The following is a 24,018-nucleotide window of genomic DNA, read 5'->3' as shown; positions in this document are numbered from 1 at the left end:
CTTAGGTTATGTCCAGGTCAGACAGTAATTCTACCAAGGGTCAGATATAACCTCAGATGTCCATTGAATAACGATGAATTATGGGCTGAAGATGAAGGGAATGGTCTGGAAGAATTAATATGGAAAGGAGTGGCACACTGAAGTACAAGAAAATCATGAAATGCATCTGAATTTCTTTTAATCTGTAGATACAACGGTGATTAATACCATATAGGCAGGAATAGACACCTATGAAAAGGCCATCACAGAAATTGGACAAACAAAGATAGATATAAGGTGTTTACTGAAAAGAAACCTTGAGAAACAGAAAAAACACTTCAATTGAAGTGTGAAGAAGAAATGACAGTGGCAATGGAAAACACTGAAGATCCCATGTAAGCGTCATAGATTGACACAGATTTGGGACGCAGAAGCGACAGGTAACATACCTTCGCAGTTTAAGAAATAATTGGCGCATGTGTCAACCAAGAGCCATACAAGTTGGCGTCTAGACTACATGAGAATGACGGTACACTGTTAGACTGAATCCTGTAGTAAAGAGCAGATACTTGCGACGCCTATCACACAATTAGCATAACACCTCGTCTATGGAATTTGTCGACAGGGATAATACACTATGTGTCAAAAATACCCGGACATCTGGCTGAAAATGACTTCAAAGTTCGTGGCGCCCTCCATCAGTAATGCTGGAATTCAGTATGGTGTTGGCCCACTCTTAGCCTCGATGACAGCTTCCACTCTTGCAGGCATACGTTCAGTCAGGCGCTGGAAAGTTTCTCAGCGAACGGCAGCCTATTCTTCACGGAGTGCTGCACTAAGGAGAGGTATCGACGTCGGTCGCTGAGGCCTGGCACGAAGTCGGCGTTCCAAAACATACCAAAGGTGTTCTATAGGATTCAGGTGCTGCATTATGAACTGGTGTTCGATCGTATTGAAAGACGCAATCGCTATCCCCGAATTGCACTTCAACAGTGGAAGACAATATGGTGCTTGAAACATCAATGTAGACCTGTGCTGTGATAGTGCCATGCGAAACAACAACGGTTGCAAGCCCCTTCCATGAAAAACACTACCACACCATAACAAAACCGCCTCCGAATTTTACTATTGGTACTACACACGCTGGGAGATAACGTTCACCGGGCATTCGCCATACCTGTACCCCGGCATCGGACTGCCAAATTGTTTACCGTGATTCGTTACTCCACACAACGTTTTTCCCTTGTTCATTCGTCCAATGTTTACGCTCCTTACACCAAGCGAGGCGTCGTTTCTCATTTACTGGCGTGATTTGTGGCCTATAAGCAGCTGCTCGACCGTGAAATCCAAGTTTTTTCACCTTCCGGCTATCATGGTACTTCCAGGGGATCATGAGGCATTTTTGGAATTCCTGTGTGATGGTTTGGATAGATGTCTGCGTGTAACACATTACGACCCTCTTCAACTATCGACGGTCACTGTCAGCCAACAGACGAAGTCGGCCTGTACGCTTTTGTGCTGTACGTGTCCCCTCACGTTTCCACTATCGCATCGGAAACAGTGGGCCTACGGATGTTTAGGAGTGTGGAAATCTTGGATAGAGACGTATGACACAAGTGAGACCCAATCACCTGACCACGTTTGAAGTCTGTGAGTTCCGCAGAGCGCCCCATTCAGCTCTCTCACGATATCTAATGACTATTGAGGTCGCTTATATGGAGTACATGCCAATAGGTGGCAGCACAATGCACCTAATATGAAAAACGTATGTTTTTGAGGGTGTCCGGATACTTTTCATCACATAGTGTATATACAGAGTAATAGAAAAGAAAATAGAGGATATGACAGATGAGGATCATTTTGGCTCTCGGAAGGGTAACACTACAAGATAGCAGCACGTCTGACGTTGTAATTGATGAGGGAAGCCAAACTAGAAAATAAAATGGACACATTCATAGGACCTGTAGACCTAGAAAAATCATCTGGAAACGTAAAATTGTGCAAAATGTTCAAAATACTGAGAAAAGCAACAGTAAAATGCAGCGAAGGACGAGTAATATACAATAAGTACAAGAATCAAGAGGGAGCAGTAAGAATGCTAGATGAAGAACAAAATGCTGTCCCATCTTCATACCAACGCGTTCTGTATGTTCCATTGTTCAATGTCCTGCTGAGAACCTTATCATTTCTTGTCTTATCAGTCCATCTAATTTTTAACATTCTTCTGTAGCACCACATCTCAAATGCTTCGATTTTCTTCTGTTCCGATTTTCCCAATGTCCTTGATTAACTTTCATACAATCCTGCTCTCCAAACTTACATGTTCAGTTATTCGTACTCAAACAAAGACCGGCATTTGATATTAGGTGAATTATTTTGGCAGGAATGTCCTCTTTGAAAATTCTTGTCTACTTTTTAAGTCCTCTTTAATTTGTCCATTATGAGGCACTTTGTGCTTAAGGTAGCAGAATTCTTTTAGTTCGTATAGACCTTCGTCTACAATTTTGATGTACCCACCTTATCTTCAGCATTCTTCTGTAGCACCACATTTCGAAAGCTTCTATTCTCTTCTTGTCCAAACTATTTACCGTAGTACATTATCGAAATCTAAAACGATATTTATGTTTAGGAAAGAAAGTTACAAAAATACATAAAATTTTAAGATTTAAACAATCTGATTCATTAATGATGTATATAGACCTAAACACACAGTTAAGAACTAAAGCTAAAAATGATTTTGAAAAAGATTTCTAAAAATTAATGAATAGTTCTGTATTTGGTAAAACAATGGAGAATATAAGAAATAGATAAGATATAAAATTAGTTTCAAATAGTAAAGTATGTGATAAATGTGTAGCTAAACCAAACTTTGAATATAGAACTATATTTGGTGAAAATCTTGCTGCTATTCATATGAATAAAACTAAAATAATATTTAATAAACCTATTTATGTTGGAATAAGTATACTTGATTTATCTAAAGAATTAATGTATGATATTCATTACAGAGTTATGAAACCTAAATATGGAGAAAATATTGAATTATATTATCAAGATACAGATACTTATATTTATAATATTGAAACTGAAGATTTCTATGAAGTTATGAAATCAGTGATTCATTATTTTGATACAGCTGATTATCCAACAGATAATTTATATAATATTCCACAAGTAAAAAAGAAAGTTGTCAGTAAAATGAAAGATGAATTTAATGGAAAAATAATGGAAGAGTTTTGTGGCTTAAGAGCAAAGATGTATGCTTATTAAGTTGGTGACAAAATAGAAAAGTAATTTAAAAGAATTAAAAAATGTGTTGTTAAAAACAGAATGAGTTCAGACGATTATAAAGATTGTTTATTCAAGAATATAGAACAATATACAAAATTTAATATAATTAAAAGTGAAAAACATGAAATATATACAATTAAAGTGAAAAAAAGCACTAACTCCTCATGATAATAAAAGATATGTTTTAGAAAATAGAATAGGTACATTACCATACGGTCATTACGCATTACTGAAAATCTAATGAAAATTATTATATATCAATCTGATAAAATTTATTCTATATAAATGGAGACTACTTTAATCAAGAAGCTAAATAATTTAAATATTTCTAAAGAAATTAGAAAAGTAAATGAGCTACAGATAATTGTATTATACACTCCTGGAAATTGAAATAATAACACCGTGAATTCATTGTCCCAGGAAGGGGAAACTTTATTGACACATTCCTGGGGTCAGATACATCACATGATCACACTGACAGAACCACAGGCACATAGACACAGGCAACAGAGCATGCACAATGTCGGCACTAGTACAGTGTATATCCACCTTTCGCAGCAATGCAGGCTGCTATTCTCCCATGGAGACGATCGTAGAGATGCTGGATGTAGTCCTGTGGAACGGCTTGCCATGCCATTTCCACCTGGCGCCTCAGTTGGACCAGCGTTCGTGCTGGACGTGCAGACCGCGTGAGACGACGCTTCATCCAGTCCCAAACATGCTCAATGGGGGACAGATCCGGAGATCTTGCTGGCCAGGGTAGTTGACTTACACCTTCTAGAGCACGTTGGGTGGCACGGGATACATGCGGACGTGCATTATCCTGTTGGAACAGCAAGTTCCCTTGCCGGTCTAGGAATGGTAGAACGATGGGTTCGATGACGGTTTGGATGTACCGTGCACTATTCAGTGTCCCCTCGACGATCACCAGTGGTGTACGGCCAGTGTAGGAGATCGCTCCCCACACCATGATGCCGGGTGTTGGCCCTGTGTGCCTCGGTCGTATGCAGTCCTGATTGTGGTGCTCAACTGCACGGCGCCAAACACGCATACGACCATCATTGGCACCAAGGCAGAAGCGACTCTCATCGCTGAAGACGACACGTCTCCATTCGGCCCTCCATTCACGCCTGTCGCGACACCACTGGAGGCGGGCTGCACGATGTTGGGGCGTGAGCGGAAGACGGCCTAACGGTGTGCGGGACCGTAGCCCAGCTTCATGGAGACGGTTGCGAATGGTCCTCGCCGATACCCCAGGAGCAACAGTGTCCCTAATTTGCTGGGAAGTGGCGGTGCGGTCCCCTACGGCACTGCGTAGGATCCTACGGTCTTGGCGTGCATCCGTGCGTCGCTGCGGTCCGGTCCCAGGTCGACGGGCACGTGCACCTTCCGCCGACCACTGGCGACAACATCGATGTACTGTGGAGACCTCACGCCCCACGTGTTGAGCAATTCGGCGGTACGTCCACCCGGCCTCCCGCATGCCCACTATACGCCCTCGCTCAAAGTCCGTCAACTGCACATACGGTTCACGTCCACGCTGTCGCGGCATGCTACCAGTGTTAAAGACTGCGATGGAGCTCCGTATGCCACGGCAAACTGGCTGACACTGACGGCGGCGGTGCACAAATGCTGCGCAGCTAGCGCCATTCGACGGCCAACACCGCGGTTCCTGGTGTGTCCGCTGTGCCGTGCGTGTGATCATTGCTTGTACAGCCCTCTCGCAGTGTCCGGAGCAAGTATGGTGTGTCTGACACACCGATGTCAATGTGTTCTTTTTTCCATTTCCAGGAGTGTATAATATTACACACTGTGAATATTTAAATACTAGATTTGGAGAACAACTTTGTCTAGAACTTAATAATGATTTTAAAGTTATTTTACCAAATAGATTTTCTAAATTAATTGACGATTTTGATTTTGATATAATTAAAAGAGGACAAATAAAATTAAAATATAAAGGAATGGAGGAACTAAAAAAAAAGAAATAATGAATTTCATGACATAGATTACTCAATGTAAAAAATTTACTTCTGTTAACTAATACATTTTCTTATGTTGACAATGTAAAATAATTTTATATACTTATTCTTTAATATAATTTTAACAAACACGTTTTTCACGAAAGACAAAAATAGGATAACTTTTGGGACTAAGAAAAAGTCGATAAAATGATTTTTATATACTTACTCTCTAGTATAATCTTAAAAAACATGTTTTTCACAAAAGTCGAAAATAGGACAATTTTTTGGGGCTAAGAAAAAGTTGTAAAAAAAGCTTTTTTAAAAATTTGTTTTTAAAATAATACTTAATTCTCTAATTACATTACATTCACCTATAGGAAATATATGTACAATAAATAATTTTTATTATAGTTATTATTATATTACATTATAATATTTTATATTATTATTAGGTAAAAGGGATAGAAGATAAAAAATGTATGTTCTGGATAACTAGGGCAATTTTATGAGTGTCAACAAACGATATTTTTATTTTCATAAATGTGAGGTACTGAGCCAGAACATACATTTTTTATCTACTTATATACCTCAACTTTGTATCGGTATGTTGAGTCTTCTATCTCTGAGAGTACATCAGCATTAAATGAGCGTAAGGATCATAGAAATGGCATAAGGTAGATTGTTACCAATGCTAATGTAATTAACATAAGTCTTAACAAATCAGTGTTCATGTACACTGTATATGTGGCAACTTAGGTGGTTAGTGGGGGAATACAAGTCGTTCTTCCTTATCTCTCATCAGTAATTGTACATCAGTAAACGTTTTATGTTAGATTATCTTAATATCATGTTTACATTCATGAACAGAATTTGCCATTCTGTATTACGATACAGTCATATGACATAAGGGAATAAAATAAGAAATTTGTTTATTATGATGGGGGATAATAGCATATACGGTATCTGCCGTCAATGACTTACAGTAGTTTAGATGCTCATAAAAATGTGGCATTAATAATGATGTGTATTCATTTTAGCAGATTAACATCACACAGACATAAATCTCATTCACACAATTGTCGTAAATGAATTGATCCACACAACAAATAAAAAGAAGAAGTACAATAAACTGAGATAAAAATGTATGACGGGATACTTTCCACAAATTACAGAACATTATGTGTATACCACCTAACTGTAAAATGTTCAATTAATATGTAATATACCATACTAGTACACATGTAGTCATAGATTTTCATGGTCCTTAGAACGCTTAGGGGAAGAAGGGCTATTTCAGCTGCACTTGCAAAATGCCTCATACAGTTTCTTGCAGAACTACTAAAATATATTACTTATGTTAAAACAAGAGCATCCTAAATATAAAAACACGTATGAGTGGACATGATTCTTCCTCGTTTTCATACAAATCATACAACTCATTGGAAACGTCATAAGAACTACTCATATTATGAAACCAGCATAGACACGATTCTGTGCAAATCATTATGTCATATGCATGTCAGTAAGTCAAAGTAAAATAGGCAAACTACACGTCCTCATTTACGTTACCTTCTGTTATTGGCACATAAAACTGATTGTAAATGCAGGTTCCAATCCTGCCTCGGGCATGGATGTGTGTGATGTCCTTAGGTTACTTAGGATTAAGTAGTTCTAAGTTCTATGGGGCTGATGACCTCATATGTTAAGTCCCTTAGTGCTCAGAGCCATTTGAACCATTTGATTGTAAATTATATCAAGATCTCTTATTCCTTAACTCCGTCTTATTGCTGAGCAAGTCACGTGGTTGATTTTTGAAGCTGTTGTATATTTGCGTTTCTTCTGGCAGGTTGATATCTCTACCCTTAGGCAACGTATGAAGAATTTGTATGACTGAATCTACGTCAGGTTGTTGTACTCCTCTCGCTCTGGCTGTTGTGCTCTTTAAATTTGTCGCTGGAATATGAGCCTTGTAACATCTGGTCGAGGTGTCCATGCTGTAACTCTTACAATTACTGGCAGTGTACATTGATCTAGTTTCAAAATGTGAATGCTACTTGCATACACTTTGTGAGGGCAGAAAGTGAAAGCTGTGCTTATACAGAAATCTGATCCACTGGCTTGTTCACTAGTTTTCCAGGAACGCCTCTCCAGCTACTGGCGAGACGTGGCGCAGCTGCTCTCGCTCAGTGCGATGCACTACTCACAGCTGTTGGTTCCCCTCGCATTCGAAGATATGGTAAGTGGACTTTTCTCCTCCTCTTATAAACTGCCTTATATGTATAGGGGGTGAGAATATGACACACACCGAGTGGTCAGTTCTTGGAGTGTGTTTCCCAGTTTTGCTGGTTCACACACCAGCTATCTTTGGTTCTCCTGTCCTAATACTAACCATCTGGAAGAATTCTGAACCAACCTCTACTTCTGTGAGCCTTTTGGGGCTATGATACAGGGAGGCCAAGATCAGAATGGTTAGAGATAGAGAAGAAAATAGTGTGTATCTATCTTTTTTCGTATTTGCTCGCTACTTCCTTAACAGATTCAGGTAACTTTGCATCAGATCCTGCTTTACAAGCTGAAGCCTGTGAGCTTCATATTAAGTGGAGACTTGTCTAGAGTCTCTGTCTGGCATTTCATGTCACCATCAGCATCTTCGCTTCCTCAGAATCTCTTCTCCTAATGGAAGGAGGAAGGTAGGGGTCTGAGATCACATAGCCTGCTAATTGCAAAGTTTAATAAGAAAGCAGGTAAATAAAGTTTTACACACTGATATGGATGCTGTCGTGGAGAATATCATAAGGATACTTTGCCAAGGGTCAACAGCAGGTGACACAAAAATCATAGCATAAGTAGACGATGTGATTTTATAGAAATAGGATGAGCAGAAATAGCAAGCACATTAGTTTATTAGTCTACAAACGCTGGAACATAACTATATCTTTCTCATCCACAGTGATACAACTCATAATTCGAAGCGCATTTATTTCAGAGAAGCCAAAATTCGATGATGTTGGTTCAGTACTAGTCTGTAAGTACCCTAGGGTCAGCTATAATTTATGGCACAGTAACAATTGGGGTTCATAAGAAATGAGTAAGTTGACATCTGGTCCTATAAAATTACTAGTGCTCAACATGGAGGATCGTCGAATTCACGTCTCCTAATTAACCTGTATACATACCACATAATTTATACAGTTCGATACAACTGTGCAAACTCTTCCCACCCTAACATTCACTTTTCCATTTCCCGCGACTCCATGACCAGACGATAACGCATCTGACACTTGTGACTCGACACCAGTAGTGGCCCCGTGTGCTCACCACTGCCAGCACTGTCCATGTGACACGACAATGCCCCAGCCGCCACAACCACAGAGGACGGGCCACAATAACGAAAACCTGCATTTGAGGTCCACCAGTTAGCGCGTGTTACGCCAGCGAGTGGCTTTGTTAAAGGCACTGTGCCATTACAGTCACAAGAAGAATATTTAATGAATAATTTAATAGGCCAATGAAAATCTGTGCCAGACTAACCTGAAACCGGATGCTGCTTTCTGAGAGCATTCATCTTAGTCGTTAGTCTTTCTGCACGTGTCTCCTGGCATAACTAAAACCTTTATCGAGTCTGAAGTCTATGATTTATGAACACTACTAGCAGTGATTTTCCCACTAACGAGAGTAATAGCTATGTGGTCTTAACACTTAGGATGTCCACGGAGCATTCAGACCGTTTGATTCTGACAGTAGTATACAAGGAAAGCAAAATGACGTAGTATGATCTGTGTCTTAGTGTAACTTTTTGTGGCGCATGTAGCAACGTGCAAATCCCTCAAGTCTTGTGTGACGCTCATCATGGGTCCTTTGAGAAGAGAATTAGGGACTCCTGTTTCAGTGAATTGATAATACTGTGGGTAGATTAAATCTTTTCTCTATAAATGTTATGGGTGTTTGCTGGATGGTAATGTCAAAGACTGATACTTGTGGGTCCCGTATTTAAGACTGGTTTCTGCTGACATCGTATCATGTCGTGTCATTGCATCTTGTTTTCGTTACCATCACCCATGCATTCAATGTCAGCAAAGGCTATTTACCTTATACATATCCAATATTGTGTAGATTTAGTACGTTACAGCTTGCGAGAATGTTTAAAGGACGACTTCTTCATTACCTTTGTGGTGCAGCTTACGCTTCGTTGATCATACACTGCACCTGCTTAGGAAAAATGTAATTATGAAAAGTCATTCCGTAAAACCAATGTTTTACAGATAGTTTCGATTTAAAAACACACTTTGCTTTCTAAATGAAACTTAAGTTTTCAGATAGCCGTAGCAGTCTTGAGGTACGCGTATTCCAGATAATTCCACTCGTAGTTCTTCACTACAGCCCTGCAGAGAGGTATGGCAGGGCGTGTTGTGGCGCAGATAAGGATGCAATCTACGATTTCGACCCTACGATAAGGTAAAATAATCTTATGAATATAAATCAAGGTAGAGTATACAGCTGACTGTCTTACAGGACCCCTTTCCTGCATCTCATAAAAGTGACTCAGTATGGCCACTCTGGTATCGACTCACCCCAATGATGTCGCGACAGTTCTCCCTCAATTTTGGACATTGCTCTTCTCCTCAACACGACGTCGAACTCCTAATAACTCTGCACAGAAGAAGAAGAAAGAGACGCACTTGATAAGTATCTAATGAAGGAGAAATAAAAAACCGTATTCGATCACTGATAAGAATAATAATAAATGTACTTAAATCTGTTGTTGTGTTCATTACTGTAATACACTTCCAGCAACTCATCATCAACTGGCATGTTTGTCATTAAGGGCATATCCAGCATGGGCACTAGTGGAGTTGTATGAGGTCGGCAGGTGAATGTGCCTGAGAGAAGACTGACAAACTCAAACTACAACACAGATGCTGATGCACCAGCAGCTGGTGGTTGTGTCAGAACACCGATATTCTCATAGAGCACATCTACAAACAAGAGCATCTCAAAAATAACAACAAAAAATTTAACACTGTAGAATACTCACGTATCTGCCTCTCAAAGATCGAAGTCCCTAGGGATCATCATAATCGTCATCATCATTATCAGCTGCTGGTTTCAGCTCCCACAGCGAGTCATGGCTGATTGCGTCTGGAATAGAAGAAGTAGAAGCCATAAGAATCACTTATAAACAAAAACACTATAGAAAATATGTATATTTACTTTCATCCTCTGCCAAGCTGATCATGGTGAATGACATCACACGATCGTCGGTAAATAGTGACAACAGTGTGGCGCCATCATTGTTATCCAATGTGGGTGGGCGCTTACCGCAGTCACCATCATCGGCACTGTTGCCGCAAGAGCGCTTCACTCCGGCCTCAGTGCTGCCTGGCAGTCGGAGGCAGAGTAAGACTCGTGTGGCCCTCCGCAGGGCAGTTCACAGACCTCTTCAGCCACGTAGCGTGCGCTGATGAAGAATTCAAGTCGCAGTTCATCACGCGCCTTCTCTCACCACTAACATTACTTACACATAGTACCTTGCGACAGGTCCCAGCGTGTTCGTACATGTTTGAACATGCCTCTCTCAACCTGCTACTACTCTCATTACTTGCAAAGCATGGGTGCAAAGCAGCACAAACGGGTTTATTTCTCGGAAGAAGAAGAATTTCACATTTTAAACGAGTAGGATTATGCTATGACAGAAATGCTCGAAATGGAATACGCTGGCTGCCAGCAGCTGCTGATCGGCTACGTTTTGAGTGGCACATTGCAGACACTTGGAAAATCATCTCGACAAGTCCCGAAAAAGAGATCCTGAGAAATCAGTACCCAGAACACGCCTGGGCACTGAGTCAAACAGAACTTGGATGGCGTGTACCGGTACAGCTGCCCATGCAGCTTCAACACGATACCACAGTTCATCAAGGGTAGTGACTGGCGTATTGTGACAAGCCAGTTGCTCGGCCACCATTGACCAGACGTTTTCAGTTGGTGAAAGATCTGGAGAATGTGCTGGCCAGGGCAGCTGTCGAACATTTTCTGTATCCAGAACTGCCGGTACAGGACCTTCGACATGCGGTCGTGCATTATCCTACTGAAATGTAGGGTTTCGCAGAGATCGAATGAAGGGTAGAGCCACAGGTCGTAACACATCTGAAATGTAACGTCCGCTGTTCAAAGTGCCGTCAATGCGAACAAGAGGTGACCGAGACGTGTAACCAATGGCACCCCATACCATTACGCCGTGTGATATGCCACTATGGCGATGACGAATACACGCTTCCAATGTGCGTTCACCGCGATGCCGCCAAACACGGATGCGACCATCATGATGCTGCAAACAGAACCTGGATTCATCCGAAAAAATGACATTTTGCCATTCGTGCACCTAGGTTCGTCATTGAGTACACCACCGCAGGCGCTCCTGTCTGTGATGCAGCGTCAAGGGTAACCGCAGCCACGGTCTCCGAGCTGATAGTCCATGCTGCTGCAAACGTCGTCGAACTGTTCGTGCAGATGGTTGTGGTCTTGCAAATGCCCCCATCTGTTGACTTAGGGATCGAGACGTGGCTGCACGATCCGTTACAGCCATGCGGATAAGATGCATGTCATCTCGACTGCTAGTGATATGAGGCCGTTGGAATCCAAAAAGGCGTTCCGTATTACCCTCCTGAACCCACAGATTCCATATTCTGCTAAAGTCATTGGATTTCGAACAACACGAGCAGCAATATCGCGATACGATAAACCGCAATCGCAATAGGCTACCGACGTGCTGAAACCACACAATTCTGTGGACAAGAAACGGTACATTCTCCAAGCAATGTGGTAGCATATCTCACAGAAACACCAGGTTATGTGGACAAATCAGATAGAGAGGCAGCAAATAAGGTCCTACTGAGTGATCTTGGATAATGCCCTAAAATACCTTGACAAATAATCTTTGCTGTTGGCCAACGATATGTGTGGCGTGGGGATTGTCCTCATTCCAGATCTGGCTGTTTGGCTGTTGAAGACACCATCACGGATGAATGAGGCATCATCCACAAACAATACAAACTGTATGAAGTTTGCCTGTGCCGCGCTGTGGCCGATAATAGATTGACACAAGCAGATGTAGAGTTCAAAGTCCTTTTGTCCCAGTGCTTGCACATTCCACCTTTGCTTATTCACTGTGCACTGAACACAGCAACACACCCTACAATGAACACGTCACAAGCTATCTGATGCAATGGACCACTGACAGCAGAGATAGTGGTGTGCTTCTAGCACAGGTTAATGCGCCAGTGAGATGCTTGAGAGCTATGAGCCTAGTTGTGTACAGCAGGTCTGTTTGGTGGTCAGGGGTGTACACTGTTTATCAGCTGCTACTGTTCAACTGCACAACGGACACTCGAGATCTTTGCAAGAGTACAAAGAACTGCTGGCATCATTGCAACACATGCATTGAGTCTGACAGTCGTTGCTTGGACCAATTACTATGAGCTCCATTGTTGTTAAGAGGTGATTGCTCTGTATGTCCTTAACACAATAAATATGCATTTTCGAGCATTGGTTACCTAACTCAATATAATCTGTTGTGGAACCCCTGTCACCTGTTTCAGTACGTCCCAAAAGGATTGGTACACCACGTATTGAGAACAAGAGTAGTTCTGTCAGTGTTCGTTCGACCACTACTGATGTAGTGATGAACACTCGCATTCCAGGACAACATACTGGGTGATGCTAAGGTAGATAAAAAAAAAAAAAAGGAAAACAGAATGGGTAAGTGCGAGAGGGACTCACGCACTAAGGGTTCTGTACAAATCCCCCATCCTGGGAATCGAGAATACCAACGAGTTTTGACTGTTATAGAGAATCTGTATCGATACTGGCGAGATATTGGTTCCAGGAATACCAAGATCGGTTCAGAATATCCACATTAGCTCCTCAGCCTACAAAAACAAACAAGAATAAGCGAGCAGGGGAATTCAGTTTATGTATGTAGGGAGAGAAGATTTAATAAGACATTTCTGTTTATCTACTAAAAAATGACTACGACACAAATTTTATGTTTGGATGCAGTAATGTTCTTATGTTATGCTTATATCAGATGATGAATGCAATGTATGTCCAAATAGCAAAGGATATTTTTATGTGATGTAATTACAACTTAACAAGTTTCAGATTTTTTCTTCATTTTTTCCTTCGCTTGTAGCAGAAAACTTAGTTGTTGCCAAATCTCATGATTCTAAGTCAATGAGGAGCACCCTATAGGTTTCAATGAGTGAGTTTCCGAGTATCAAAATATGTAACGTTAATGGCCATATCGTTTGATTGCATTGACTTAGAAGCTTACAATTTGTACAACGCCAAGGGAGCAAAGACCTTAATATGTGACATAAATTTGAATTTCGTACCCGAAACTGGTCCAGGAAAAATGATCTTGACACTCCGACAGGCAGCTAGACAGACTGATAAGAACATGAAAAAGAAGTACTTTTTCGTGTTATATAATTAGAGATTAATAATTTTCGGATTCTTTTCCTTTACTTACGCTGTGAAACCTTGCTTCTTGCCAAATTTCACTATTGTGGATCAACGGAAAGCACCTTCCAGGGTTCGACGAGTGAGTTTTCGAGTATTAATAAATGTGACTCAAATGGCCGCATCTATAAGGGTTCCATTTCTACAGACTGAGACATGGAACCTTAATCATTCCACAGTATTCTCTTTCCATCCACCGGAATTGTTTCGAGACATCTTCTCTGATTTGGTTTATCTGTTAATGTCAGCAAGAGCAACTGGGACAGGCTCATTTTTTCCCCTCTGAAACTTGCAAAGTCAATAAACCGTGCTACATTCCTTCAAATCTGCAATATTCGAGACGTGTTCAGATATAGACGGCATCGGGTTAGATGACGAGCAAGAAACTGAACATTTTCGGCAAAAGCGAGCAGCCAGGCAATGGACAAACGCTACAAAATTTTGAGTGAAACTGACATTTCATGTGTGCACCATTAATTCAGACAATTTTTCTGATATGGAGCGGCTGATGCCTATAACTGCGATTGTAAAAGGTCGCAACATGTGTTCAGGTTTCTCACAGCGTTGGTAACGAGTAAGATTTTTACGGATTTGTCAACAATCTGGCCATTCTATTTTCGAAAATCGTTCCAATGTTAGAATTGAATGTCATCAGAGTCCCAGTCACGCCATGTGGCTCCACATGTGGTAACTCGACGCTGCTGGCAGCCTCAGAACGTTTCAGTCGGACTTGCCGTCACAAGAGTTTGCTTTCATACATTCAGACGTTTGTAATGTCCCAACTACCAAGAAATATCTCCAGCTCTCTTAGATTCACAAATGTGTGTATTTAATAAAACACCACTAGGCATCTGCTGTGCATTAATGTTTTAGTACCTGTACAAAACTGAATGTACTACACTCTTGCACTGGCAGTAATTTCAGTGTTATGTACTAGTGGTACATGTAACTGTAAATTAAGACAGGCTGCTACTCGTGAATGTCATGCAAGTAATTTGAACTATTTTCTGTGTGTCTCAGGGTAACCACACGAGTGGTCAGCAACTCCACGGTTGGATCAAGGACGTGGAACGTGTGAAAGACATGCTGCACACGAAATTAATCGGATTGGTACACGACGCGCAATACGTCAGCAAACAGGTAGAGCACTACGAGATGGAAGAAGACAAGGACAGGCCGGGACGCTTGATATTCAGGTATGAACCAGTGCACACTCACATCTTTGTTGTACTCACTAAGATTTATTAAGAGTTTATTTCACTTTTAACCATGGAAGTATTCATTACTGATATAGAAAATAATGGGAACATTTAATTCAGAATGGTAGGAGATGGTGACGGAAACTCATTTACAGTTTTTTGATTGTTTAGCCTTCCATTTTTTTATTCGTATTTTGTCTAAAAATGTGCCAAGTATTAAACAGCAGACGAGCGGAGAAAACCAACACAATGGACGGTGTTACTGATTTGACTAGAGAAAGTATTGACGGTTGCAAATACATCCGAAGTTTTCATAATTCGTGGAAATAGTGATGTGGAACCTGACACGAAAACTGAGCGTGTCCCCACATTATGTGGGAAGAAAAAAAAGTCATCTCCAGGACAAATTACGCTAATACCGTGTAGTAGCGGCTCTAGCCCATATATTGGCATCCAGTCGGCGAGGCTACAATTCATGTTCATCTCAATATACGAAGGAAAAATCTAAGTAGTGATGAGGGAAGACGGGAAGACGCCAGAAGAGGGGAGAAAGCGCACATATTTTGTCCTGTGGCCGGTGTCTTTAAATAAGTTCGTAGCACAGAGACTAAATACTGGAAGTTGTGAGTGAGAGGAAAGCGGAGTTGTCTCTCGAGTGGTTGACATGTGGGGCCGTGGGAGGGAGAGGTGTAGGAAATATGCTGGCAGTATGGAGGGCGACAAGGTGGTTCCCTATGTGGGAATGGGTGAGCTCCCAGTAGGTCTTGTGGTGGTGTTCTCCGATTCCTTTAGGTGGCTTATTGTGGCGTAGTTATGGAAGTGGAAAACGTGGATAGGATGGACAGTTAGAATCTGTCGTGATTGCTATCAATTGTCGGTTGTCCGTTGTGCATTCGAACAGTAGCAGCTGATAAACAGTGTAAACTCCTGACCACCAAACAGACCTACTGTACACAATTACAGTTACACCCGAAGAGGTTGGTACTAGAGTCACTTTGAAGAATTATGTGTCTGGGAAGTGGACTAGGTCTTTTCAAACGAAGGTGATCAACTGACATCCCCAGTTAAGTTCATCATGGTAACTGATGTGGTATACGGGTGTGGAGAGGCAGTGGTCAGTGTGAGCAAGGAACTTGTGTGGTGTAGGGTGGCTTGAACAGAGAAAGGCAGTAGCTGAGGTGTCTGTTAGGGTGGTAAAATACATACTCCGGATAAAGTGTTATGTAGGATTATTTGCAGCCAACTGGGGCTGTTTTTGGGGAACCCTATTCTTACTCCACATTGGTTATGGTGTGGGGATTTTTGGTTCGCTACTCCACGACTGTCATCGGCATTGTGAGTGGGTTACTGATTCACTACATATGGAGACCTGCAGATATTGGGATGCGATAAAAGTGCAGATATTATGTCAGGCAGTGAGCATGAAGGTACGAGTGGTAGGGGAGGCTCTGGCTCTGAGCACTATGGGACTTAACATCTGTGGTCATCAGTCCCCTAGAACTTAGGACTACTTAAACATAACTAACCTAAGGACATCACACACATCCATGCCCGAGGCAGGATTCGAACCTGCGACCGTTGCGGTCGCGCGGTTCCAGACTGTAGCGCCTAGAACCGCTCGGCCACCCCGGCCGGCCGGTTGGGTAGGTGGATTGAAAAGTGTAGATGAGTATATTGTAAGACAGGGTTGTACTACACGAAGAAAGCTGCAATTCAGGTTGCACAGTACTTGTGGAGTTCGAATGGGGTGTTTTAGGCTAGGCAGTAGTTTGAGTTACTCTCATGAACACTCGTCAGTTGGTACAGATATAGGGAAATCAGACCGCTTTCAGAGTAAGAGTTCTACTGCAAAAATTGTATCATTAAAGTGTAACTTCGTAGAAAAGCTCCCGAATTTACTGCCATCCAGGAAAGCTCTCACGCTCAAATTATTCTTGGAACCGAGAGCTGGCTGAAATCTGAAGTGGAAAGCTCTGAGATATTTAGCGAGTCGTGGAACGTGTATTGGAGTCACAGATTAGACGCCACAGGAGAGGGTGTGTTCATTGCAGTAGACAAAAACATTGTCCATATTGAGGTCGAAGTTTAGTGTGTCAGTGAAGTCATCTAGTCGCTTATTACATCTATAGGTGAAAGAAACCAAGTTAATTGTTGATTGTTTTTACTAGACACCCGTGGCCGAGCGGTTCTAGGCGCTACAGTCTGGAATCGCGCGACCGCTACTGTCGCAGGTTCGAATCCTGCCTCGGGCACGGATGTGTGTGATGTCCTTAGGTTGGTTAGGTTTAAGTAGTTCTAGGGGACTGATGACCTCAGATGTTAAGTCCCACAGTGCTCAGAGCCATTTGAACCATTTGAGTGCCAGTCTGGCACACAGTTTTAATCTGCCGGGAAGTCTCTAGTCCACTGCTGAGTGGAAATCCAGTCTGGATACTTTTACATTCTTGCATAAACCATACATGCTTGGTTTTTAACTTTTAACCTCGCAGCTTTTGTGTTACAGGCGGCCGCTGTTGAGTGAACGCCTACTGCGCTATCAGCCGTGGAACCTCTCCTTTCCCGACGACTTCAGTGCGCTGTGCGAGGAGCGGCAGCCAGAGCTGTCGCAGGTGTTCAACCTAGCTGCCTCACTGTACGCCGCCTATCGCGTCTACTGGTACGCTGCCGCTGAGTACATCGATTTATTATACGAAGATGAATTCAAGACTGTAGGTAAGTTTAATACCGGGACCCGCCCACTTCACGGTTATGCGCTGAAGACTGTCCAGTTATTTGAGGAATGAGGTTCAAATACCCTTCTGAATATCTAGTTTTAGATCTTACGTGATTATACTTGCTACGCAAGATAATCACTGGTGCTCTTTCAAACTGCTTGACAACTCTCAATCTGGACCTGTTAAAACCTAACTACTCTATTTAGATGTATTATTGACTCTTTTATTATAAGGGAGTAAAAAAGACTACATACACAAAATTTTCGAGTGCTTAGAGAAGATGAAAAAAAAAACAATTTATATGTGACACAAATTTCACAGGTGCACCCTCTACCTGCTAGTGGTCCGTGAAGGTTCCTACGCTAGTGATGTACAGAGACTGTGTGATGTTTTAGAGACATTACTCAAGTGCCAGCTGGGTGCTAATGATTGCATAACACACTCGAAACATGTGGATGTTCCACAAATAATGGTTGTAGCCTCAGCCTAACAGGCAACCGGCTCACCTGGGGTGTCTGCCAGTGCCTGCTACACCGAACAACTCGTCTCCCACCAGCAGGAGCCCCGCAACATCTCTAAAAAAATGCCCATCCAACAGCACTTTGAACACCGTCTCTGAACATCAGTGGAGGTAACACCTTCATACATCTGCGACATTTGCTTCGTATACAAAAGTGTCCCTTTTTATCTTCTACAAACACTCTAAGATTCTGTACATGTAGTTTTTATCAGACCCAGTCTAAGGCTTGTTTCAAAAATGGCGATTGGAATCTGTAACATAATGGCTACAGACAAACTAATTTTTTGTCAATACTGTAACTGGTGTAGTGTTCTAAATTTCTCATGTATTATAATGGTATGATACTGTTCGTATTTACTAATTTTCTTTGATGAATAATATTTCGACTTGTAATTGAACAGTTAATTGGACAAGATGTATTGTTAATGTTATTCTTACATATGTTGACATCTTGGGTTGTCGGGTGTTCTACCGGATATCAGCGTCGTACTTGCACGATATTTCGGTCATATAGCTCGTAACCTTCATCAGGTGCGACCTGAGACTGCTCCTCGAGTGGACCTGGTCCAGTATTTATGCCTATGGCCTTCCCCCTCCACCAACGGCTGCAGGCGCTTCCTCCGTGGTCCGCGCCCAGTCCCTGCGACCTGCTGGAGCGTTGCTGCTCCGTTTTCCGTCCGCTGCGGTTCTAGGTGTTCCCTCTGCGGTCCGCGCCCACCAAACCCGCTCCTGGGGGTTTCATCTACGGTCTGGGGTACCAAGCGTACCCCCTGCCGTCCGCGCCCGCTCACCACGACCTGTTGGAGCGTTGCCGCTCCGTTTTTCGTCCGCTGCGGCTCTGGATGTTCCCTCTGCGGTCCGCGCCCACCAGTCGCACTTCTGGGTGTTCCATCTTCGGTCTGGTGCGCCTGGCAGTCCGTCAGCGGCTCGTTTTCCATATCCATGTCTCTGGTTCTTCTGTTTGTGTAGTGTTGCAGCTGGCCCCGTTGCTCCTTTAACAATTCCAGAGCCGGATCCCAGGCTCTGTTTAGCTGGTACCCTGTGTCACGGTTCATAAGATCGTCAGCCATTTTAATTTCTATCGATTCTCTTATAACACTGTCCCAAAATCTGGGTGTTTGTGCTAGAATCTTGGTATCCTCATACTTCATGGCATGATCTAGTTCTAGACAGTGTTCAGCAATGGCTGACTTAGTCACCTGTCTTAATCTAGTGTGCCTCTGATGTTCTTTGCACCTGATCTCCACAGTTCTTGTCGTCTGGCCACATTGACAAGGTATATTGTAAATCCCTGGTTTTCGTAACCCCAGGTCGTCTTTGACACTCCCCAGCAGTCCCCCGATCTTGTTGGATGGACAGAAAACACACTTGATCCTACTGATTCTGGCAGAAATAGAGCCAGCATAGGGCAGATATGTCACCTTCTTTGCTTCATCTTGCTCTTCTTCAGGAACCTGTGGTATAGTGGCTGGTTGGAGTGCCCTCTCAATTTGTCTGTCCGTGTATCCATTCTTGGAGAAAACTGTTTTGAGACGTTCTGTCTCTATAGGTAGATTCTCTTGGTCTGACAGGGCATGTGCTCTGTGTACCAAAGTCTTCAGAACCCCATTCTTCTGTGCAAGGTGGTGACAGCTGCTGGTCTGCAGATATAAATCAGTGTGTGTTGGTTTTCGGGACACGCTGTGGCCAATTGATCCATCTGCTTTCCTCTGGACTAGTACATCCAGAAATGGCAGCTGGCCATTCTTCTCCAGTTCCATGGTGAACTTCATATTAGGGTAGCATAAGATGTTCAAGAAACACATTGAGCCTGTCCATCCCATGTGGCCAGATCACGAAGGTGTCATCCACATACCTAAAGAAGCATGTGGGTTTAAATGTGGCTGTCTCCAATGCCCTCTCCTCAAAACTCTCCATAAACATGTTGGCAACCACAGGGGACAGTGGGCTGTCCATAGCTACACCTTCAGTTTCCTCGTAATATTGGTTTCTGTACAGGAAATACGTGGATGTCAGTGTATGACTGAACAGGTCCAACAGAGCACCGTCAAATTTCTCTGCAATCAGTTCTAGTGAGTCCTTCAGTGGGACCCTGGTGAACAGCGATACCACATCAAAACTAACCATGATGTCCGAATCTGTGATGTGCAGTTGCTTGAGGCGTTGCAGGAAATCTTCTGAGTTGCGGATGTGGTGAATACATTTCCCCACATATGGAGACAGGAGACCTTTCAAGTACTTGGCTGTTGTGTACGTAGGTGCCCCAATATTACTGACAATTGGACGTAGGGACACGCCCTCCTTGTGTATTTTAGGCAGACCATACAGTCTAGGTGGCACTGGCGCTTTTTCCCGTAGTTGTCTTATGATCTTATCGGGCATCCCTGTTTCCTTCAAGAGAGCATTAGTCTTCTTGCCCACCTTGTCCGTGGGGTCACACTCCAGAATTCTGTATGCAGGGTCCTCCAGAAGTTGGCGTACTTTCTCATCATAATCCACCCGCTGCAAGATGACAGTGGAGTTCCCTTTGTCTGCTGGCAGTACCACAATGCTGTTGTCTTCCCGGAGTTTCTTGAGTGCAAGCCTCTCCTTGGTTGTGATGTTCGATTTCGGCGGCCTGGCCTTGGTGAGGGCCCTGCAGGTCTCTCGGCGGACTTCCTCTGCCACATTAGGTGGAAGTGTGGCTGCAACTTGCTCTACTGCACTGACGAAATCTGAAATGGGTACGTTTCTAGGGGTCGTAGCAAAGTTGAGACCCTTGCTGAGTACCTTTAAGGTTGTATCATCAAACTGTATGCCACTCAGATTCGTCACAGTGCGTGTCTCTTCCATCTGCTGTGCTTTCTTACTCATGCGGTCAAACTTTGCAGATTGGCAAGATGAGGCATTCCTTCTAGCACACTCAGCTAGAGACCAGGAGGCACGGTCTACCCAATCCCAATCTTCTCTTGTTGAGGAGGCTGCCATGTACAGATGAATGTGTAACAGCTCCCTGGCCACAACATATCTCGAATCCTCTCTCTCACCAGTGCCATGCTGGCTCAGCGTTTTATCTTGTTCGCCGCTCTGGAGTTGATGTGATGTTTAATTCTGGCGAATACTGGTACCACTTTTCCATCTCGACACCTCAGCAAAAAACTGGGAGAACTCAGCATCTTCCCTTTCTTCTGCCGTAGCTTGTCCAGCTTATTGATACATCTCCTCCCCATAGAGACTTTTGATGTAACTCTTCAGGCTTTCCCAGCGATCTAATGACATCTTGGATTGTCAGGTGTTCTGCCGGATATCAGCGTCGTACTTGCACGATATTTCGGTCACGTAGCTCGTAACCTTCATCAGGTGCGACCTGAGACTGATCCTCGAGTGGACCTGGTCCAGTATTTACGCCTATGGCCTTCCCCCTCCACCAACGGCTGCAGGAGCTTCCTCTGTGGTCCGCGCCCATTCCCTGCGACCTGCTGGAGCGTTGCTGCTCCGTTTTCCGTCCGCTGCGGCTCTAGGTGTTCTCTCTGCGGGTTTGGTGGGTGCGGACCGCAGCCTGAAGAGTTACTTACATATGTTAATACTAGGTCTGAGAAAACTCTGTACGAATGTGTAATCGTGATGGAGAGTAGTTTTAAAAAGTTCCTCTTAAAGTGCTGCACACCAGCGAGATAGTCGGGCGCGAGTCGCCGGACTGTGCACTACAGTGGGCACTCACGGCGGGAACCGGGAGGGAGGGGGGTCGGCTCAGTGGTCGCCCTCGCAGCGGCGGCTGTGGGGGGGGGGGGGGGGGTGAGTGCAGTGCATGCTGCCGACTTGACTGCTCGCCTGCCTGGGGAAGGGGAGGGGGGGTGGATGGAGCTGGCATGGGCAAAGTCAGTCAGATGGATGTGGGGGTGTGAGGAGGCAGGGGTTGGCACACACTCAACGAATCTGACTATGTGGTTTCGTCAATCCAACATTCTGCTGATGTGCCCTCCCCGAACTGGTCCCACTACAATGATAAGATTTGAATTGTAAACTTGGTCACTCATCTCGTTCACAAAGGCTGAAACATATATACAGGCTGGTCCATTGATCGTGACCAGGCCAAATACCTCACGGAATAAGCATCAAACGAAAAAACTACTAAAAAATAAACTTGTCTAGCTCTTAGGGGGAAACCGGATGGCGCTATGGTTGGCCCGCTAGATGGCACTGCCATAGGTCAAACGGATATCAACTGTGTTTTTTAAAATAGGAACCCCCATTTTTTATAACATATTCGTGTAGTACGTCAAGAAATATGAATGTTTTAGTTGGACCACTTTTTTCGCTTTGTGATAGATGCCACTGTAATAGTCACAAACATATGGCTCACAATTTTAGATGAACAGTTCGTAACAGGTAGGTTTTTTTAAATTAAAATACAGAACGTAGGTACGTTTGAACATTTTATTTCGGTTTTTTCAATGTGATACATGTGAACTTATCATTTCCAAGAACGCATGCTGTTACAGTGTGATTACCCGTAAATACCACATTAATGCAATAAATGGTCTACATGATGTCTGTCAACCTCAATGCATTTGGTAATACGTGTAACGACATTCCTCTCAACAGTGAGTAGTTCGCCTTCCGTAATGTTCGCACATGCATTGACAATGCGCTGACGTCTGTTGTCAGACATATTCGGTGGATCACGATAGCAAATATCCTTCAACTTTCCCCACAGAAAGAAATCCGGGGACGTCAGATCCAGTGAACGTGAGGGCCGTGGTATGGTGCTTCAATGACCAATCCACCTGTCATGAAATATGCTATTCCATACCGCTTGAACCACACTCGAGCTATGTGCTGGACACCCATCATGTTGGAAGTACATCGCCATTCTGTCATGCAGTGAAACATCTTGTAGTAACATTGGTAGAACATTAAGTAGGAAATCTGCATACATTGCACCATTTAGATTGCCGCCGATAAAATGGGGGCCAATTATCCTCCCTCCCATAATGCCGCACCATACATTAACCCACCAAATGCAAAGCATTATTCACTACACTAAACTTACCATCCTCGTCCCAATAACTCCATGCATTGCATCCCAACCCTGAAAAATATCGAGTTCAGAACCACAGTTTTCCACACCATTAGTCGAACTCACTGTCATCATCCCAACAGTTTCTTGTGTCGCATCCCTAACATGAGAGGCATTCAGTTTAGAACCACTGTTCTCCACAACATTCAGTCTCTTTGAACGTCCACATACAGTCCAACAAATAATGATAACATCCCCATTCACCTTTCATTTTAACATATAAGTCACCTACTCCAAAAACGAATCCTACTTTATCTTCAGCCACCCCAAAACATCAGCTTAAAACCTATACCTAACCTTATTTCTCCACATAACACATCAAGGCAAAGCAATAGCGTACCATTCCATTCATACGTCTGTTCCATCAGCTCCAGCGAGATCATCATCACTCACATGTTATCTCAATGCTACAACTATACCTTAATGAAAATTGTTACAATCACATAACACAATCCCATTGTCACTCTACACTCTACAAAGCACAGGTAATTGCTACAACATTCCATCAAATGATGTTGCGAATGGGTGCTTGTGAGATATCTTGTTACCAGCCTCTCATTCGACAGACCAAAAAATCCCTGGCATTGGTGACACACATGAAGAAAACCACTACCACATTTTGCATAATATGAACAATGCATTGAAAAGGATTCATTCTCTTCATTATCCTCTCGTCCATAACAACCACATGTTGCGAAACAACCTCAACAAGCCAGACTCAGTGCCTCATATCTTAAAGATATCTTCATTGATCCTCATTGTTCCTAATGACTGT

The 24,018-nt window shown here is 43.1% G+C and overlaps 1 protein-coding gene across 1 annotated transcript in view; it reads left to right on the top strand.

Annotated features, from left to right (window-relative positions):
- Window positions 1–24,018, top strand: part of LOC126213380 (uncharacterized) — an 84,084-nt gene that overhangs the window by 43,879 nt on the left and 16,187 nt on the right. Inside the window, exons 4-6 of the mRNA XM_049941086.1 lie at window positions 7,364–7,470; window positions 14,772–14,947; window positions 17,454–17,662. Of these exons, the coding sequence (XP_049797043.1) occupies window positions 7,364–7,470; window positions 14,772–14,947; window positions 17,454–17,662 (492 nt within the window). The remainder of the gene's footprint in view (window positions 1–7,363; window positions 7,471–14,771; window positions 14,948–17,453; window positions 17,663–24,018) is intronic.

Source organism: Schistocerca nitens, chromosome 11 (genome assembly GCF_023898315.1).
Source record: "Schistocerca nitens isolate TAMUIC-IGC-003100 chromosome 11, iqSchNite1.1, whole genome shotgun sequence".
Taxonomy (NCBI): domain Eukaryota; kingdom Metazoa; phylum Arthropoda; class Insecta; order Orthoptera; family Acrididae; genus Schistocerca; species Schistocerca nitens.
Note: the sequence above shows the minus strand (reverse complement) of the source record. Positions and strands in the feature narration are given on the sequence as shown.